The sequence below is a fragment of the Bactrocera oleae genome, chromosome 2 (assembly GCF_042242935.1).
Source record: "Bactrocera oleae isolate idBacOlea1 chromosome 2, idBacOlea1, whole genome shotgun sequence".
Classification (NCBI taxonomy): domain Eukaryota; kingdom Metazoa; phylum Arthropoda; class Insecta; order Diptera; family Tephritidae; genus Bactrocera; species Bactrocera oleae.
The window spans coordinates 93,628,559-93,647,062 of record NC_091536.1 but is presented as its reverse complement, the minus strand read 5'-3'; the positions used below and the strand labels follow the sequence as shown (position 1 = coordinate 93,647,062).

Here is an 18,504-nt window from a genome sequence, read left to right as displayed (position 1 = left end):
AATGCCTATAATATCACAACTGATTAACCCTTGTGTGGGTTTCTTTGTTTATGAAAAGTTGTTAAGTGACTGTTGGGGGGTGGGGGTTTAAATACTTTTCTTATATTTTCTGATTATTATGCTCTCGACTTTAATAGATTGTTCGATTTTGATAATTGAGATATTATTTTTTCTTTGATATGTAGTTTATAAAGACTATGTTGACTTTAAGTGCACAGGAAAAGTCAACTCTAATTCCGGTCTTAAAATAGTCAAACAGAATTGAATAGAAGATAGTGACATGCGTTACTATATCATATAGATTCAGTGGGGATGTAGTATTGTTGGATAACAATGTTTCAGGATAGACCGCAACATACAAAAATTCAAGATCATAGAAGCATTCTAAGATCTAATCCCAAGCTAGTTCTATTTGCTTTTGATCCGTTTGTGTGGATAAATTATTTCAACTAAAACCTTATTCCAGAAGAAACAAACTTCTATGTAGGTCAGTTAGTCAAGCGGTTTTATGAGTGGAACATCTTCAAATAGGGTGATTGATTAATTTTCAAGTTGTCTCTCGGGAATTATGTAGTTAACCAAGTGTGCCTTTAGAATATATAAATAACAGCGGGCAAAAAATTAGAAGTTTTGGAGCAAACATCAATTCAGCTTATTAATCTATTACCGCTGATGGGTGTGATGTCTACAGTGATAGGTTAAAATCCTAAACCAATTCCAATAAAAAAATGTATGGTAACTTGACTGACGAGTAAAAGCATGGGTGTGAGACTCCGCACATAAAATCAACCAAACCAATAGGATTTGATTTAGCTAAGATGAAACAATGTCTTTTGAAAAAATTAAACTTGAAGGTTCTCTGGGATACACGTTTTCATTATATATGAGATTGCTGCGTGCCATCGGGTAGATATATAATTTTTACACCGGTTTATTTGTGTTGAAGCAACGATTAATGAACCTAAGCTTATATAATCTGATCTAAAAACTGGTGGTCTAGATTTCAGCCTACGCTTATAAAGCAACCAATTCTCCAATTAATAGAGCTTTGAGTAGCCAAACTATTGTTGTACTAAGGGCTGTTCTTTTGAAGTACCGTAGCTGCCTGGTGTTATCAAACAGTTTATTTAGTAAGTTCTGGGCGAAAATTGCCTCCCTCTTACAATTTCCGTTAAGAACTACACTAAGATAATTATTTCAACAAGTCACAGTGAGGAATAGGACTCAATATATATGTACTTTTATTTCAAATAACTACAAGGGTTAAACAACACAAAGAGAGACAATGCCACTCAGCTTAACAGTGAGTCCGCGTATTTAAAACCACAGCTGACAGCAATTGTATTTGCCTCTTAAAATTTCCAATAGAATATAGCGCTTTGTTGGCGGAAAACCCCGTTGCTTTTATTAAGCGATGCATCAACTTGCCACCCCACCACATGAGGCCGCTGTTGCTGTCGCGCTTAGGCAGCTTCATAAATAAATGCATGTGTATATGTATATTGCATGTATATTTCTAATTTATATGTACTTGTATTTACGTGCATGTATGTATGTGTGCGTGTTTATTTATTTGCTATTTTTAATAGAATATTTGCATAAATTAAGGTGCAAAATGCATACATTTCCACTGCTTTTATTAGAGGGATATGCTCATATGCACACACTTATATAATCTGTTTACAGTTGTGTAATTGTGCACACATGTTTGTTACATGTTTGATTTATGCTTGTTTTTATTGGAATGCGAAATTTAGCTCCAACAATTCAGGTACACTATTTTAGACTGACAAACCTGTGCATCAGCTGACTTGTTATTGTTGTAATTGTATGTTGCCTGGGCGCAAAAATATTTGTTGATTATTCCGAAATAATGCCAATGTAACTGTACATGGCTTTAATACACGCTGCGACAGGACAACTAATAAACAAAAATAACTCAGCATTTGGAAACAATCACCAACACCGGCACATATTCATATATGGTACAATACATACATACACACATAGATATTGGTGATTCCGCAGATTTGCGCGCTGCATAATATTTCTGCTTATTTGCTTAGTTATCCGCGCATTTTGTCCGGCCTGACAAATTCGGACAGATAAGTGAAATAACCGAATTTCATTATGCTTTGCTGGTGTGTGTGTGGAGCTTTGTTTTCATTTGCCACAATTTTAAAGGCATCCGCGCGTTCAACGACAAGCGAACGCATAAATTTACGCGCACACACACACACACATACATATTAGCGTGGTAATTAGTTTTTTGGTGAATGTATGCCGTTTTGTTATTTGAAATGTGTCACAAAAATTATTGTGGCATTGCATACATTTAGGCGCGTTGGCAGATGCGCCAGTTAACAAAATATTTATGAGTTTAATTAGGCGAATATGCAATATTTAACATGTGCATTATGACAAAAGATGCACTTAACACACACATGCACATATGCACACCTTTGTGTGCGTATTTGACCTGCCAATATTTGCAGTTGATAATAGTTGTATGGATTCATGCGAATTGTAATGCTGCTTAGTTACTAATTCAACGCACATAATTGACTCGAAACTCGATATTTGCAAAGTGGATTCATTTAGTGCGTAAATTTATATTTTAGTATATGTATTTTTGTTTTTGTGAAAATGCTTGTGTAGGAAGTGCAACTTACTGTGCAAATTAAGTGCATAGTTTATAGCTTTGTCAGGCGAAAAAAGTACAGAAAACAAACACAATTCTCTTAAATAAAGTTTGTTGATTCAGTCTTCGGACTATCATCTAGAGCTAAGAACACAACGCTCAACTGGATATCGAAGAGAAGCAAAGAAAGAATCTTCACATCCAAGGTTTGTTTAAACTGACTTAGTATTTTCCAATATATTAATGACTGCAGAGGTCGTGGCTATATAATATACTTGGTATCAATAAACAATAAAAGGACTGAATCAAAAAAGTTGTTCCCAGTCCATCGTTTTCACCAGTTAAATACTAAGTTTTGTAATGTTTGCTCCCCAGATATATGCCTATGCTTTATTAAAAATATTCTGGAATAAAATGTTGCTTTTGTTTCTCTTTTGAGTTAGTCGCAGTCGCATAACAGAAAAGCCACACAATTGAACCAAATCTGTTTGAGAATGTACTTATATGAGTTTTCAATATGAAAGTTTCTTAGTATAAGCTTAATGGTGTGAGCTACTACTATTAAGGGTTCTCAGTATAAAGTAGTAAGTGTGTAGTTTCATTGCCAAAGCACGTCAGCATGAAGAAATTAGTGTTAGTTTTCACTATGAAAGCTTCCCAACATGAAGTAATTAGTCTGGGCTTTCAATATGAAAGCTTCTCAGTATGCACTAGTTAGTGTCATCTTTCAATATGAAAGCTTTCCAGGATGAATTAGTGCGTGTGAAAAAGAATGGTGAGCTTTCACTAAAAAAGATTTTCAGTATGAAATATTCATTTTAAGCTTTAACTTTGGTTTATCTATACATAAGCATTTGAGGTTAGAGCATTGCCTAAAAACTAAAATAACTTTATCGAATTTGTCAGCTTATTCGTAAGGACTTTTAACTGTAAAGAAAATGCTCTACCAAAAGGTTTACTCAGTTGTTTAGTTCAGTACTTTTGAATACAAGTTATACATACTGCTTCTTTTCGTCTAAATATATACTTAAAACATAGGTGCTTTTATTAATATTAATAATATTGAATAGAGATCTTTTAAAAATTTTAAAGCTTTTTGAATATTTTGGGAAAAAAGTTATTGCCAATCAACTCAAAATTAAAAGTGCTCTTTTAAGATGTCAAAGTTCTTAAAGTCAATCACACACCCTGGTTAAAAAAAAGCTTAAAAATAAAAATAAAAAAATTGCAAAGATGACAGAGGCATTGTTAACTTTAGCTAAAACTTTAAAATATTTGCGCTCAACAAAAATATTTACCTGATTTACGGCGGATTATGTAACAAAATTTGCCATTGCTACGTGCCGAAAGTACACAAAACAGCAACAAAGGCAGAGCAGAAAATTAACAAAAGCGGCAAACATTTTCCGGCGCGGCCACGACGCTTCGTTAAACATTTTGCTTTTGAGATATGCAAATATTTATTATTAATTAAAAATCATAATGCACGCAAGCGAATGCAAACACGCACACTAAGCGCTGACGTGCACTCCAACAAACACACACACACCCACACAATCACAGGGCGGCACTAAAACAACCACCAATTTTTCGAAATTGTCAGCAATTTGATGAGCAACGCCTCAAACAACACACCCACATGCCGCCACCTCCACCACAGCGCAGGCTGTTCGAGTTTATAGTTTTGTGTAGTAAGTGAGTGATGTGCGCCCATCCTTGCGCTCCACCAAATAACGCCTAAAATGCTGCAACAAACAACCGCATATATTCGTGCTTGTAAAGCAAAAGCAATTCAATTTTAATTACACGCTCGATGGCAATGAATGTATCAATGCCGCTATGACTAACTGCAGTGTACGCTTGTGAGCGACAGTGTTGGTGCTGCTGGTGGTGTGAGCGCGTATGGGTGTGGGTGGTAATTGATACGCAAGGCGGTGAGGGTGTGTCAGTTTGTTGTTGGTTTAGCTCCTTAGTGGTGGTGTGAGGGGGTTGAAATGTGTATTAGCGTCACTATTGTAACAGAGGATTGCAATTAAAATGATATTTGCACCATTCACACACACGCGCCGGCATTCATTGGAGACAAAGTAACCCAATGAGCCGTAATTCGCAGCAAATAGCAAGCTTATAAAGTCTTAATTCCTGCAAAGGAAACACACATACACAGGCAATGAGAATTTTGTGTTTTTTATAACATTGTTTATAAGGGGTGACACTGTTGGCGCAGCAGCTCTGTTGAGTCACAGCTTACGGCAATTAGTCGAGGATAAACATTGACACACGGTAATAAACAAACGGAGTATGCTTTCATTTCAACTCCAATGACGGAATTTCAACTGATTAATTTTGTCTTTTTCTGTTCAATCTATATTACTTCTGGTTTCTGTGCCGCACCAGCTTCTCAACAGTATTTGTTGCTGTTGTTGTGTGCCTGCTCAAATGATCCGTGTATAAGATGTTGTAAATAAATCTTTTGAAAATTTCTACCTCTTTGATATTTACCATATTAAAAGTGTGTCAAATTGTGAATATATAAGGGTGGATAATATTCAACATTGTTGTTATTGTTTTTGTCAACTGTTTGGTGTCTACTTTTTGTAGTTAAGGTGAGCGTGAGCAGCTTGAAAGAATAGTAAAGTTGTTAAATATTTTTGAAAGTTATTTTTAGTATGCAGAAACTTTTCGTTTACTTCCTTAACGGGTTAATCGATTTCAGATTTTAAGGAATTGTTATTCATTTGATATTAGAAAAAACTTTGAAAAGTTTCTAAGTGAACAGCATCTAAACTATGGAAAGAAGTGTGCCAATAGCACATCGTAAAAAAAGTCTTATTCTTAATGTGCGCCAAAAAGTAGGCAATATTTCGTTATACCTATGTTACTCTGCATACTTTTGGGCTTAGAGTATATTTAAAATACAATACCCCATACTTAGAAGTTTTCAAGTTTAAGTTCGCTTAAAAATTAGCGCCGATTTCGAAGACTTTTTGATTATATATCAAATAAATAAACCAAACAAGTTTTTGCTATACTTCTTTATGGCGAATATTTCTTTACTTTTCTTTTTATAAAAATGAACACAATTAATGTGTTAATTAATATTTGTAAACAGCTAACACAATTTAATTTTTACAGTACCCTCTTAAAGCGGAATTCTAGTGTAGAATTTCAAAAAAATCGTTTTTTTTTTAATATTTCCAAAGATTAACTATTTAAGAATATGTCTACGAGACGATTTTTGAAAATGTAAATCATTTTTGAAGATATAGAAATTTTACTGACCTGGCCTCCAAACTGGTTCGGCTGGGTCTATTCGAACAAAAGACTTTACGCGAAACTTTAAATGCGTTTTTCTCAGACCAGAATTTTTCAATACGATACCTCGATACGATTTCTTGAGTTCTACTGAACCGATTTACTTGAAATTTTAAGATAATCCGCTTTATAGGCCTCTCTCGAGTATGAATAAGCCTCAATTTCAATTTTTACTATTTACAAAAATACTAGTACTACTTGGCTAGGAGGGTTGAAATCATGGGTTTGCTCATGTGCCAATTTTCAAAACGCCCCTACTTTATTACCATTTTTTTTTTAATTTTTTCTGTACTCTTGTAACATTCATGAATAACTGTTAAAAAATACGGTAGTAAAAATGTTGATGGCCTTTTTTAAGACACTGTAAAAATTACCTAAAATACATGTTTCTAGACTAGAATACCCCTTTAAGATAGGAGGTTAATATATTCTTATATATCTAATTAATCTTCTGTGCTCTTTTCTTTGCAGAACTTGAAATCGCTTTCTAACTGAGGCAGGTGAATATATTCCAGGCTCCACTGTCAGTCAAATGTTAATGTTGAGCTGTGGTCTATGCAATCGAGCTCCTTTCAGCTTAAAAAAAAAGTGATATACACGAATTTTACCCACCTATCAGTTTACTAACACATAGATGCATATAGGGGAGAGTTCATTTTTTGACAAGCTATTCGGTAAGTAGTTTTATATATTACTTCGATACGATAGATGATTTATTAGTTAAGTATTTAAGCCTTTGATAGTAGGACTAAGTGAGCAAGCATATCTTTAGGCATAACATAAATTAAGGACTAAAAAAAAATTTTACCAAATTTAGAAGTTTTTATTGAGAAAATTTTTTTTATAAACTAGTTAATCGCCATTAAATCTAAACGCAGGTCAAAACTGTCATGCACGTTCCCACGCACATTATACACCATAAGTCAAAAGCAGCAATTAGATTTGATTAGAATAATTTTTCTTCTAAAACGCTTCAAACTAACTTTGTTGATGTTTGGTTTAATTTTAACCATTCAACACTTACAAGCAATTCTCCACAAATATAAAATAACGGCGCTACTTCTTATTTATACTCAAATGTAGAAAAGAAAAAAATAAAAGTACCAAGAGTCTTTCTCTAATCCACACAAAAAACTCAGAACACACTCGCTAAGACACAGAGCAAGGAAAAGTCAATTTATTTCTTAGCACATATGCGAGAATCTGGCTACAACGCTGTCTGATTGCTGCTGCTGCCTGCACAATTGCAACTTGCAACAGCAATTTCAGACAAATTGTAGCTATGTATGTGTGTGGCTTTTTATAAGAAAAGAAATGTAATCACAGTTGGCTGCAGTCTTCGTGGCAGCTGCGGTTGAGGTCGAAACTGTAGCAGTTCGGGAAGAGCGGCACTCACATGCATGGCTTATGGCATTACGTCGAGTTGAGATAAGCAGCAAAATGTAGCGAGTTTGATGAAAAAACTTAAATAACTGGAGGTTATGCGGCAGCGACTTTTTCCGTTTCATTTTATATTTTATATAAGATATATATATATATAGAAGTATGTGTGTAATGGTGAAAGATAGAAATGCACATGCAATCTTAGATTGCGAGTAAAAAATTTTCGTCTGATTACTACATCTCGGCTTGCTGCAAGTAATTTGCGCCAAAGCAAGTGCCGTTGGACTTCTTCGCTGACTCATCAACTTGTTTGTCGCCTGCAACGATTTTACTGCAACAAATTATTCCAAGTTATTATTTATTCTTTGAGAAAGCGAAGCGAAAATTGCTTGCTGGCAAGTTTTGCTTAGCCGCCTATTTGTGTGCTACGAATTATTGCATTTCTTGCTAAGCGGTGTGACGGAGGACATTCTTCACTCAGTTTTTTTTTTTTTTTGGTGTTGCTACAAAATATCGCTTTAAATGTAATCGTATTTGCTTAGCCATCGAAGCGCTTACTCTTGGAAGAGTCGCTCCGCAGTTTATTAAATACAAAGTACAGCGTAGGCTGCCCACTGAAGGACGTTTGTTTTCTTCGTGCACTCTTCACTTTGCCTCTGCGTTTCTGAAATACACATTTTTCGTGGAAATTGTGCAATAAATTTCGGATGAATCCTGCACCTGCCGATTGCAATGAAAGCTACCGGCTCAGCAATCTTACGTATCTATGTATACTCGTATATCTACATGAGTAAGTTGATATTTTGCGTTTCTCTCGGAAAACTGAGCTGTTACAAAAAGCAAGTCAAGGCAAAACCGCTGCTTATTAGACTTAAAATAACAGTGTACTCTTGACGTTGAACAGTGAAATACCAAAGTCAATTTGGTGGCCTTCTTTATTTGCTTTCTCCTCTTTTTTGCACTTGTAAAGGTGAAGATATCGACATATAAATTCGATCTTGCATAAGTCCCTGATGGCAAGTTGTAACAAATAGAACCGGCGAATGAGTTATTCTTTAAGCAAAATTGAGTCCAAAAACCGCTATTTTTTTTATTTGGATGAAGCATATATATATATGTCTCAATATAGAGTTATACACACGGTCTGCATTTTTGTAAATAAACAAAATTACTTCTATGAAAACTTAAATATCTGAAATATTTACTAATCTAGCCATATGAGGTTAAAGGTAGCGCCAGACCGATTTTATCTAGTTTTATGTTGAAACTAGATTGCAGTCAGAAAAACATAACAAATGCAGGTATGTCATGCATAATCATGGATATATCAGTTATGCGTACTTATAACCAAAAAAGTAGGGTCAAACCTGCAGCGTTTCTTAACATTATTTAAGCTTAAAACTTTCTGCTGCTGCAACAAACAACAGACACCATTTTAGAGGATTTCAAGACAATCAATTGGTCAAAATATTGGGTGTATACATTAATTCGTGCGGTTTTCTAAGAGGGGGCTCTACTAGTATTATTTCGCGTCGTATTCATCTGTGGCTATATTCATTTCAAAGGTACTGCCATTTCGCGTCGTTTTCAGTAGATATAAATGGTTTGAGCGTGAACAACAATTTGTTTCATTCATTTGAAAATGTCGAAATTTGTACCAGATAAAGTGTTTTTGCGGGGAGTTCTTCTTCATTATTTTAACATGAAGAAAAGTGCTGCCGAAAGCCATCGTATTTTACTGGACGTTTATGGTGACCATGCTTTATCCGAACGAACGTGTCAAAAGTGGTTTGCACGGTTTAAAAGTGGCAATTTCGACTTAGACGACGGAGAACGACCCGAACAGCCAAACAAACTTCAAGACGAAGAATTGAAGACATTGCTCGACGCAGATGCATGCCAGACGCAAGAAGAACTTGCAAAAGTATTAGGAGTTGATCAAGCAACCGTTTGCAGACGATTAAAATCAAGGATTCATCCAGAAGCTTGGAAATTGGGTGCCTTATGAATTAAAGCCAAGAGACGTCGAACGTCGATTCTGCATGTCGGAAATGTTGCTTCAACGCCACCAAAAGAAGTCGTTTTTGCATCGGATTGTCACTGGCGATGAAAAATGGATTCATTATGATAACCCAAAGCGTAAGAAATCGTATGTGAAGCCCGGCCAACCATCAACATCCACGGCAAAGCCGAATATCCATGCTGCTAAGGTTATGCTATGTATTTGGTGGGACCACAAGGGTGTGCTCTATTATGAGCTATTGAAATCGGGTCAGACGATCAATGGGGACCTCTACCGAAAACAATTGATTCGTTTGAAAAAGGCCATCGCGGAAAAACGACCAGAATATGCGACCAGACACGAATCAATAATTTTTCATCATGACAACGCTCGGCCACATGTTGCAAGGCCAGTTAAAAACTATTTGGAAAACTGTGGGTGGCAAGTTCTACCTCACCCGCCTTATAGCCCATACATAGCACCTTCCAATTACCACTTGTTCAGATCAATGCAGAATGCCCTCACCGGAGTACGCTTCTCTTCAGAACAGGGTATCAGAAATTGGATTGATTCTTTCTTGACCTCCAAGCCGGAGAAGTTCTTTTGGGATGGGATCCACAAACTGCCAGAAAGATGAGCAAACATCATAGCTTCCGATGGGCAATACTTTGAACATTAAATGTATAACAATTTTTTCACAATTAAGTCTTAATTTTCGTAAAAAAGCCGCACGAATTAATGCATACACCATAGCAAAAGTTGCTTTTATACCATCTACTTTTGAGAACCTTGTAAGCTTAATTGCTGCCTTTAAGGTAACAGTAGGTCTACTGCTCCGGCAGTTTTCATTAGAGAAGCGACTATCCACTTTGATAGTAGAACGGCGATAGTAGCAAGTTTTAACTTAAAATTACTGCTGGATAAGATTGGTTTGGGTACCAACCAGGCCACTGTAAAGCTGATGAGTAAGCAAGGTTAAGTATCTCAGTGTAGCTGCCGGTAGAATGCGAACAGGTTGGAGCTTGGCTGTTTTGCTGCGTTATCCTACTACATAATTGAGCTACGCGGCAGCTTGCCGACATTATTTATCTTCAAAATAAAATTTTTAGTCATTAGAAGGTTATGGGTGTACCATATGTGATAAAGATTTATATTGAACCAATTTATGCATGTCAATAAATCACGTATAAGTATGTTCACTAATAAAATGTCTGTCGATGAGAAATTGTATCCATCGATAAGTTATTCACCGATCTTAAGCCCCATTAAATAATGGTTAACTCACAAGTCAAATTGAAACGGTATATTTCAGTGTACAGTTAAGCAGCGAATTTAATGTAAACTGGCATAAAAACACATTTCGGCACTAACTCAGTTAAATCGACATATTCTTCACTAAATTTCTTCTAACCACCAATTCTCCGGCGCAATGCCAATCTCTCATTTATTCATACACTCATTCATCTACTCAAACTGCCTTATTCATTTGCGCATTCTTGCCAGTTACAATCTTCATTGATTGCGCGGCACTTTATTTTCCCGTACACAGTTATATATCTGCCACACGCGTGCCACTACAAGCGAATATCACTAGTAAAGCAGCAACAACCAGCAAAAATTCCAACCCAAATCACAGGGTGAAAAACGCGGCGAAATAAAAGCGTAGAATGCAAAGAAATTCATCTTGAATGCCGGCGCAATAAAGCAGCAGTTTCCGCATTCACCAGCTTAGTGACCCCCGCAGATACACACACACACACATACATATAGATATATATGTTTATGTGGAGACATATATATTTGGCAATGTCGAATGTCCAACTAAGCTAGCTGTCAGCTCTTTTGTGCGAATCCAAAGCAGACTCTTGGTATGTGGACGCGTGTGTACGGGTGTCGTTGTCGCTGGCGTATCTGTGCGATCTAGCATGCTGTCTAACGGTACATAAGCACACATGCGCTTGCTGTCTGGCGTGCTCTGGCATGTGTGAGCGCTCAGCGGTGGTTTATCTCACAATTTGGCTTAAACACACGGCTAAGCGTTGCGCTCACACCCCCGTTTAGGCCCCTTCTTTAATTTTTTAGTGCAAAATTTTTTGCCGCTACTTGCTCCATCACCGTTTTTCTTTTCATTGCATCTGAGTGCTGCCTTTGGTGGCTTCGGCACCATTCATTAGTGGTAAAAGTGGGTGTGGCCTCTGGTGGTTGCCGTTCGCTGTTTTACACCGGCGGCGGCGGCGACGACGCTGTGTCTTATTCAATTGCCGACTGCTTTTTGCTTTTCTGTGTCAAAATGTGCTCTCTTGTTGCTTGTTGTGGTTGTTGCTGGCGTTTTTACTTACTTTCCATCACTATTTTATAGTCTTCTTCTTCTTTACCGTCGCTGCTTTGCTTCGCCATTTGCACGTTTGATTTGTTTCGTTGTCTCTATTGCTCTTTGTTGCGCCTTCCTTCCGCTTCGCTTTTGGCGTTTTGAACGCCGTCGTGTGGCGCCACATTGCATCGTTTCCTCTTATTTCCTCTAAAAAGAGGAACACATTCACACATACATACAGTTAAATGTTCGCAAATCCAGTCTCGTGTGCATTTTTCTATTTCAATTCAAAGTGTAGTGAGATTGCATGTCATTGTTATTGTTGTTGTTGCCTTAGTTGTTTGTGACACTGCAGCAAAACGTTTGATTGAGAGCTATTTAGTCTCTGCTCCATAGCTATATATATTTTTAGATTTGTTTTTGTGTTGTTGATGGCTTGTAGAGACATATTTAGCGATAATACCTAACTGAGCTAAGCGGTAAATAGCCGAACAGTTCCCGTTTCGTAATTCGACAACTTTATTAGAGTTCCCATCTCTACTTTGTTAAAACAAGTCAGGAAAAAGCTAAGTTCGACTTTAACGACTGTATGCTCTTGTAATTTTCAAGGATCAAATTCTTGTGTATACCTTCAGATGTTGGCAAGACTTCTTTTAAAAAAAATTGTGGCGAAAGAATTCAACATTCATAATACGACGAAATCGTGAATAAAAATTACGCTCAAATTTGATATTTTATTATGTTATATTATAGGACATAGACCCAATAAATTTTATAACTATATTTTACTGCCTGTCATCAAAAATTATATTAAAATCATCTTCAAATAAGATATATCTGACATAAACTTAACCAAAAAGGCTAAATTTAATATTTTTATATATTTAATATATTGAGTTGATGATATTAGGGATATGAGATGAAGACCAATGCTTACCCTCCACTCCAATCATATTCAGCGGTATACTAGAATAAATTACTATTTGTATGTAGCATAATATAATTTCACATACTTTCATTAAATTAAGGTAAATCAAATATTATACATTCACTAAATTTTGCTAAAATATCTTACATATATACGGTATACGGAAATATTAAAATCTTTTATTAGGTATATGGGAGATTGGCGTAATTTTATTGAGTTTTAACATTACTACATATTATTAGTTAAAACAGATGCCCTCTGTTTTCCATTAAGGACCATCACATACCTTCAACAATATATAAGAAGTAAAGTCAACCGGATGTTTGAAAATCTGATAAAAATCTGATATTATTAGGAGGCTAGTGCAAGTTTTCACCCGATTTTATCCATTTTAAGTGCAGAGATGCACTGTTAAGAAAACAATACGCTCACTCAATTTAATTAAGATTATTGGCCGATGTATGCGGTATAAAGTCAACCGGAAGTTCGAGAATCAATATTTCTATTGATATATGGGAGCTAAGAGAAATATTGACTCGATTCAACGAATTTTTTACATACAGACATATTATTATGAAAAAAGGATTCTCTCTTAATATATATTAGTCCAATAATATATCTCAAGCATTGATCGATATTTTCGGTGGAACGTAAAGGTAATCATTCGAGCAAATGCCTATCCCAATATTCTAATTGGCGCTTGATTTGTATACTGTAAAGTAAATATATCAGATGGAATTTAAAGTTGTGTTATACGGGAGGTAGGCGGGGTTGCAGTGCAATTTCACTGTAATATGAGAATGTCAAATTAGTTCTAGGTACCCAATTTGGTTGAGAGTACGTTCGGAGATACTTATGTAATTTCACTCAAAAGTGGACGGTGCCACGGCCACGGTCCAAATTGGATACCGGCTCCTATAAAGCCTTTTTTATAACATCTCGAGTGTAAAATTGTATATCTCTGGCGCATTTAGTTATATATTTTTTGCACTTTTAGTAGATTTTAAGAAAACTATTTTATAGGGAGTGAAATCGGATTTCACCTATTTTCACGCTGGCGCAAGAACTGTCGAATTGATTTGTCCTTTGCAAATTTGGGTGATATAGCTTGAATGGTGTGGGCGATATATACAGTCCACCTATTAGGGGGCGGGACCATGCTCACTTTTTGTCAGTTTTCCACAATTGGCTCTTGTTATTACGATCGACTTGTTTGTGGTAATTTATAGGTTTTTAGTTAGTGGCGGTTTGTACGCGCAGCAGTGATCCGATTATGCCTATATACGAACTCGTCCTCTCCCAGAAATACGTGTACCAACTCGCATTAGGATATCTCAGTTTTTACTCAAGTTACAGCTTGCACAGACAGATGGACGGACGGAGAGGCAGACATCCTGATTTCAACTCGGTTTGTCATCCTGATCATTTACACTTGTATTTGGTATATAACCCAATAGCTATGTTGATTAGTCTAAGGTGTTACAGACAACCGTTAGGTGAACAAAACTATTATGCTCTGTAGCAACATGTTGCGAAAGTATAATGGTAAAATGATTTGATGACTTGAAAAGCTCAGGCCATGACCTTGAAATATTTTCGGGTGGTTTTAATTTAATTTTACAAAACGTGATGTAATCTTATTACAGAAAAAACTAAGACGAATTTTCTTAATGGAGTAGTGGAAAATAATCGATTAGTGTTATCTACAAAAGAAAACTGTTCTACACCACAATCATCACAGAAATAACTGAATCATAATTTTTCATGCCACAGGACATGTAATATTTTCTGGGTTGGGGTTAATATCTTATATTCGGGGTCAACCTAGGCAAATAATATAACTCGTTTTAACAACAATTTTTAAATTACTGTAGTAGTATAACATTTATAACCTATGAGGTTGTTCTGACGAATAAATCTTTATTATGAAATTCTCTGAATAATATTTCCACACAATAACCTTGTGAAGGGACTTAAAGCAAACAAGTAGAAAAAATATACTTATTCATTGTTGGAAAATTAAAAATCAAGGTCAGGTTTTAAAAATTTGTCGGCTTCAAGAAAAGATTATGAGAGCCATTCGGTTCTTTATAGTGATTAATCATTTCTTATTACCCGGTTGAGAATTGCAGCATAACTTGTGATCGGTTGAGTAAAATACAAGTAATCGACTTTTGAAGATCTATCGAAACTTTTTAAGCTAAAATTGCGCTCTGAGTGTCTGATATGCATATATACCACACATACAAAGTGACCTTGAATGAACTCTAAAATTTTCACTCACCATGCCATGTAAAGCAGAACAACAAGAGCATCATATAGCATATGCTCTTCCAGTTGCCAATGTCGAATGCGTTGTGCATGCTAGTTGTTTTAGTTTTAATTTCAGTTGCTGCTGGTGCTGCAGTTGCCAGTAAATTTTCGCCGCTGCCACTGCTTCTAATCACTGCGGAATGTTTGCAATCTTTCTTCGCACTTTCACTTGCCACAAAATTGTTTTTCCAGTTGACTGCACATGTATGCTGATTGTTCTTATTGTACTTGCTAAGGCTGTCTTGCATGTCTTGCTTGCAACATTGTGTTCGCATCGCCACCGCCACCGCCATTGCCGCGGCAGGAGCAGCAATGTAATCAACATCTTTACCACAACGCTGCATATTGCTGTTGCCTGTATACTTGCAACACCCACTGTCATCAGTCATTGCTGTTGGGATTGTGGCAGCTGCCATGTTGCAAACTATTGTCGCCGCTGTGCTAGTGTATGCGTCACTTTGTGAGTTGTAGGTTTTGCAGTGGTTGTTGTTGTTGCTGCGTGGTGACGCGCAAATGCACTTCACTTCCGTATTTGTATTTGTTGTAAGTTGCATTTTGTGTGCCACGCGGAGTTGCACGAGTTGTTTGTTTTGTTGTTGCTCTGGTTGTTGTTGCTTTGCGCGTAGCTGTGCATACATCACCGTGAAATCACGACGCTTTGTGACAGCTTTTTTGTTGTTCTTGTTGCTGTTGCTTTCGCTATAATTGCTCGAGTTGTTGTTGTTGCTGGCACTTTTGTTGTTGTTAATTTTGCTGCAGTTGGCGTACGCGAAACGAGTTGTCGCCTTAAATTGCATAATGCAAGTGATGCCCACTTGACATTAATTAAGTGCGAAGAACACGGCAAGCAGACAGCGCGATGGATAGACCGACACACAGAGATAGTCGAGCGGTAAAAGTTGCCGCAACCGCAATGCTGGCAATGTTAAGCTGCGTTAAATTGTTGATGTGCGTGCGTGAATACGTGCATTTGCGCTCGACAGACAAAGTGTCACCAGCAGCGTTGACACTTTGTCACTATTCACAATTTGATTTGAACTTTTGTTTTACTGTTTCTGCTTTTTTTAATATTCGCGTTTTTCCGTTTGCTCTTCCCACTAGTTACATGCATATACGAGTGCTTGAAATATTTTTAGCGCGTGTTGCACGTTTAATAAAATCACTCAAAACACTTGTCACTAGTTAATTGTTGAACTTGTTCGTTCAAAATTATTATATGAAGCTATATTCTGTTGTTGCTTCTTTTTTGTAATTTTTAAACTTTTTTTAACACTGTTTTTAATTTTTAATAAAAAAGTCAAATATTCACCCTTGCAACCATTTAAAATACGTTGTACCGTTAGGTTGCTTCACAAAGATTTTCAAACACTTGGTTCACTCTGTAGTTTATTTTTTGCCATACGAAATTGACACGACAATCTTTCGTTTTTCATAAGTACCATAATTGTTCACATACGAAATCTGTTGTACTTTGCGCTCTTCCGTTAACACAAACCCGCTTCGGAACTGTCAAGCATACGACTAACCGCACGAGCAAGCACGAACGCCACTTTACCGCTAGCCAGCCAGCCAGCCAGCTCTACACATCCAGTCAGCTGCGCTCCAACACCACCAGCTACTTTGAGTCTGTGGCTGTTGCTTGTCGCGCCCTCAAAATGTTGTCACTTCGCTGCCTACAGACGCACACATACATACACACACATATATGCAGGCGCGCTCACACCCTCACGCGTTCGCCGCTTCGTTTGTTGGTTTTCCTGTCTGTTACTTGGGACTTCCACTTCGCTTAGCACGACGCCGTCATCGTCAGCATTGCTGTTTTGTTGCCGACAGCGCCTAGCAACATGTTGCCAAGCAAAAACTCATGTTGCGCTGGAAGCATGCTGTGTGCGGCTAGGCGTATTCTCAGACTTCCAAACTTGGTAATTTCAGTTGTTGAGCTAATTTCCTTTTGCACGCAATTGTGTTGCTGCTTTTATGTTGTTGTTGTTGACATTTGCTTTCGCTTTCGTTGTTTATTTTGTTTTTATGTTGTTGGTTGTCTGTATGGCACGGATTTGTTATGTTGACTCATTGTTTTCCACGCTGTTGTTGCAGTGGTCTGTTATTTGTAATTGTTGTTTTTAGAAAATTGGGGTTTACACGTGCGAATTAAATCTATCCCGTTTGATTGAACCTTTTGACGAGCTATTGATAGTATCGTCTTTCTTGTTGTGTTGGCAGACCGTCATGTAATTTTTGACCTCGTGTTGCGTACACCTGAAAAATCATAAAAACTTAATATTAGTTGCCATAAATATGCGTCGTAGAAATAAATAGGTTGTAGCTATGAATGCCTGCACGCGTTAAAATATATTTTTGTGTCGCCAAAGGGTACCTCTTTTGATTGATGTTCCTGCCTTTGAGTTGATTTTAATGACTTCGAAGCAGAAACTCATTCAGTTTTGTGAAAATATTTGGTTAGTTTGAAATTTGGCAGCAATTAATTGCGGCTTAATTGATTTTTATCGAGTAAATAAACTGAGCGGCAATTCCCGAAAATTGTTTTAGTTGGTACTCTTCTATTATTAGTAATCTTTCTACCTATGAAAAATATTCACCAGACGATATTAAAAAAAAGAGAAAAGAATAAACGATTACTTCGGTTATACTGGAACTAAAATACCTTTCACTAGTGAATTTCTTAAAGCTTAAAAGGGTATAAAAAGATCGTTATCTTGAGTTGGAACGATCAGTTTGTATGCTAAAGTGGTCCGATTTGAACAGTATGCTCGCAGTTTATACAGCATAGTTTTGGGCAAAACTCTGTGCCAAATTTCGTAGAGATATACTTGTAGTGTCAAATGAAAAAGTTTTCTGAATAAGAATTTTTTTCGATCGATTAGTCTCTATGGCAACTGTATGCAGTTATGGTCTGGTATCGGCGATTTCGACAAATGCGTTGCACTTTGGAAACAAGAGGACATGTGCAAATTTTCTGATTGATACCTCAAAAACTAAGGGGATAGGTGGACTGTTGGATAGGCGAACAAACTGGCATGGCTAAATCAACTCGGCTAGTCACGCTGATAATTTTATTTATATATACTTTATGGAGTATCTGAAAAAGCATAACAAAGATAAGTTTCGAAGTAATATATATATATATATATAATAGTATATAAATACTGGTACTCGAAAGTTTTTTAATTTTATTAATTGAAATTGCGGACAGAGGCTTATTCGATAAGTCGTGGGTACGATCATAAAGAAATGGTGAAAAGTTGTTATGGTTTACTGCTGGAAGGTCATAATACACCCCCATCAGCCGAATGTTGGCTACACAAAGCTTGAAGTGTTCGAGTCCGAATTAAAAGTTATTGAATTTAATCAAATATTTTTAAAACATGTTTAGACAATTAAATACTCACAAAAAATATTTTGTGACTTCAGAGAAATCTGGAAGATATCAGTTATATTTTCGGTACAGAAATACTAGCACGATGAAATAATGCATTGCCCTTGAAGAACTTTTATTTTTGGTTACTGAGATACCGTGAAAATATCTTTCGAAATTACAAAAAAAATTCAGTTAAAATTTGAGCACTTAATTTTTAGTAAAACTTAGCAGT

At 36.5% G+C, this 18,504-nt stretch overlaps 1 protein-coding gene across 1 annotated transcript in view; it reads right to left on the bottom strand.

The window, feature by feature from the left end:
- Window positions 1-18,504, bottom strand: part of LOC106622699 (uncharacterized) — a 150,178-nt gene that overhangs the window by 70,726 nt on the left and 60,948 nt on the right. Inside the window, exon 2 of the mRNA XM_036356963.2 lies at window positions 14,865-17,152. Within this exon, the coding sequence (XP_036212856.2) occupies window positions 14,865-15,690 (826 nt within the window). The 5' untranslated portion in view covers window positions 15,691-17,152. The remainder of the gene's footprint in view (window positions 1-14,864; window positions 17,153-18,504) is intronic.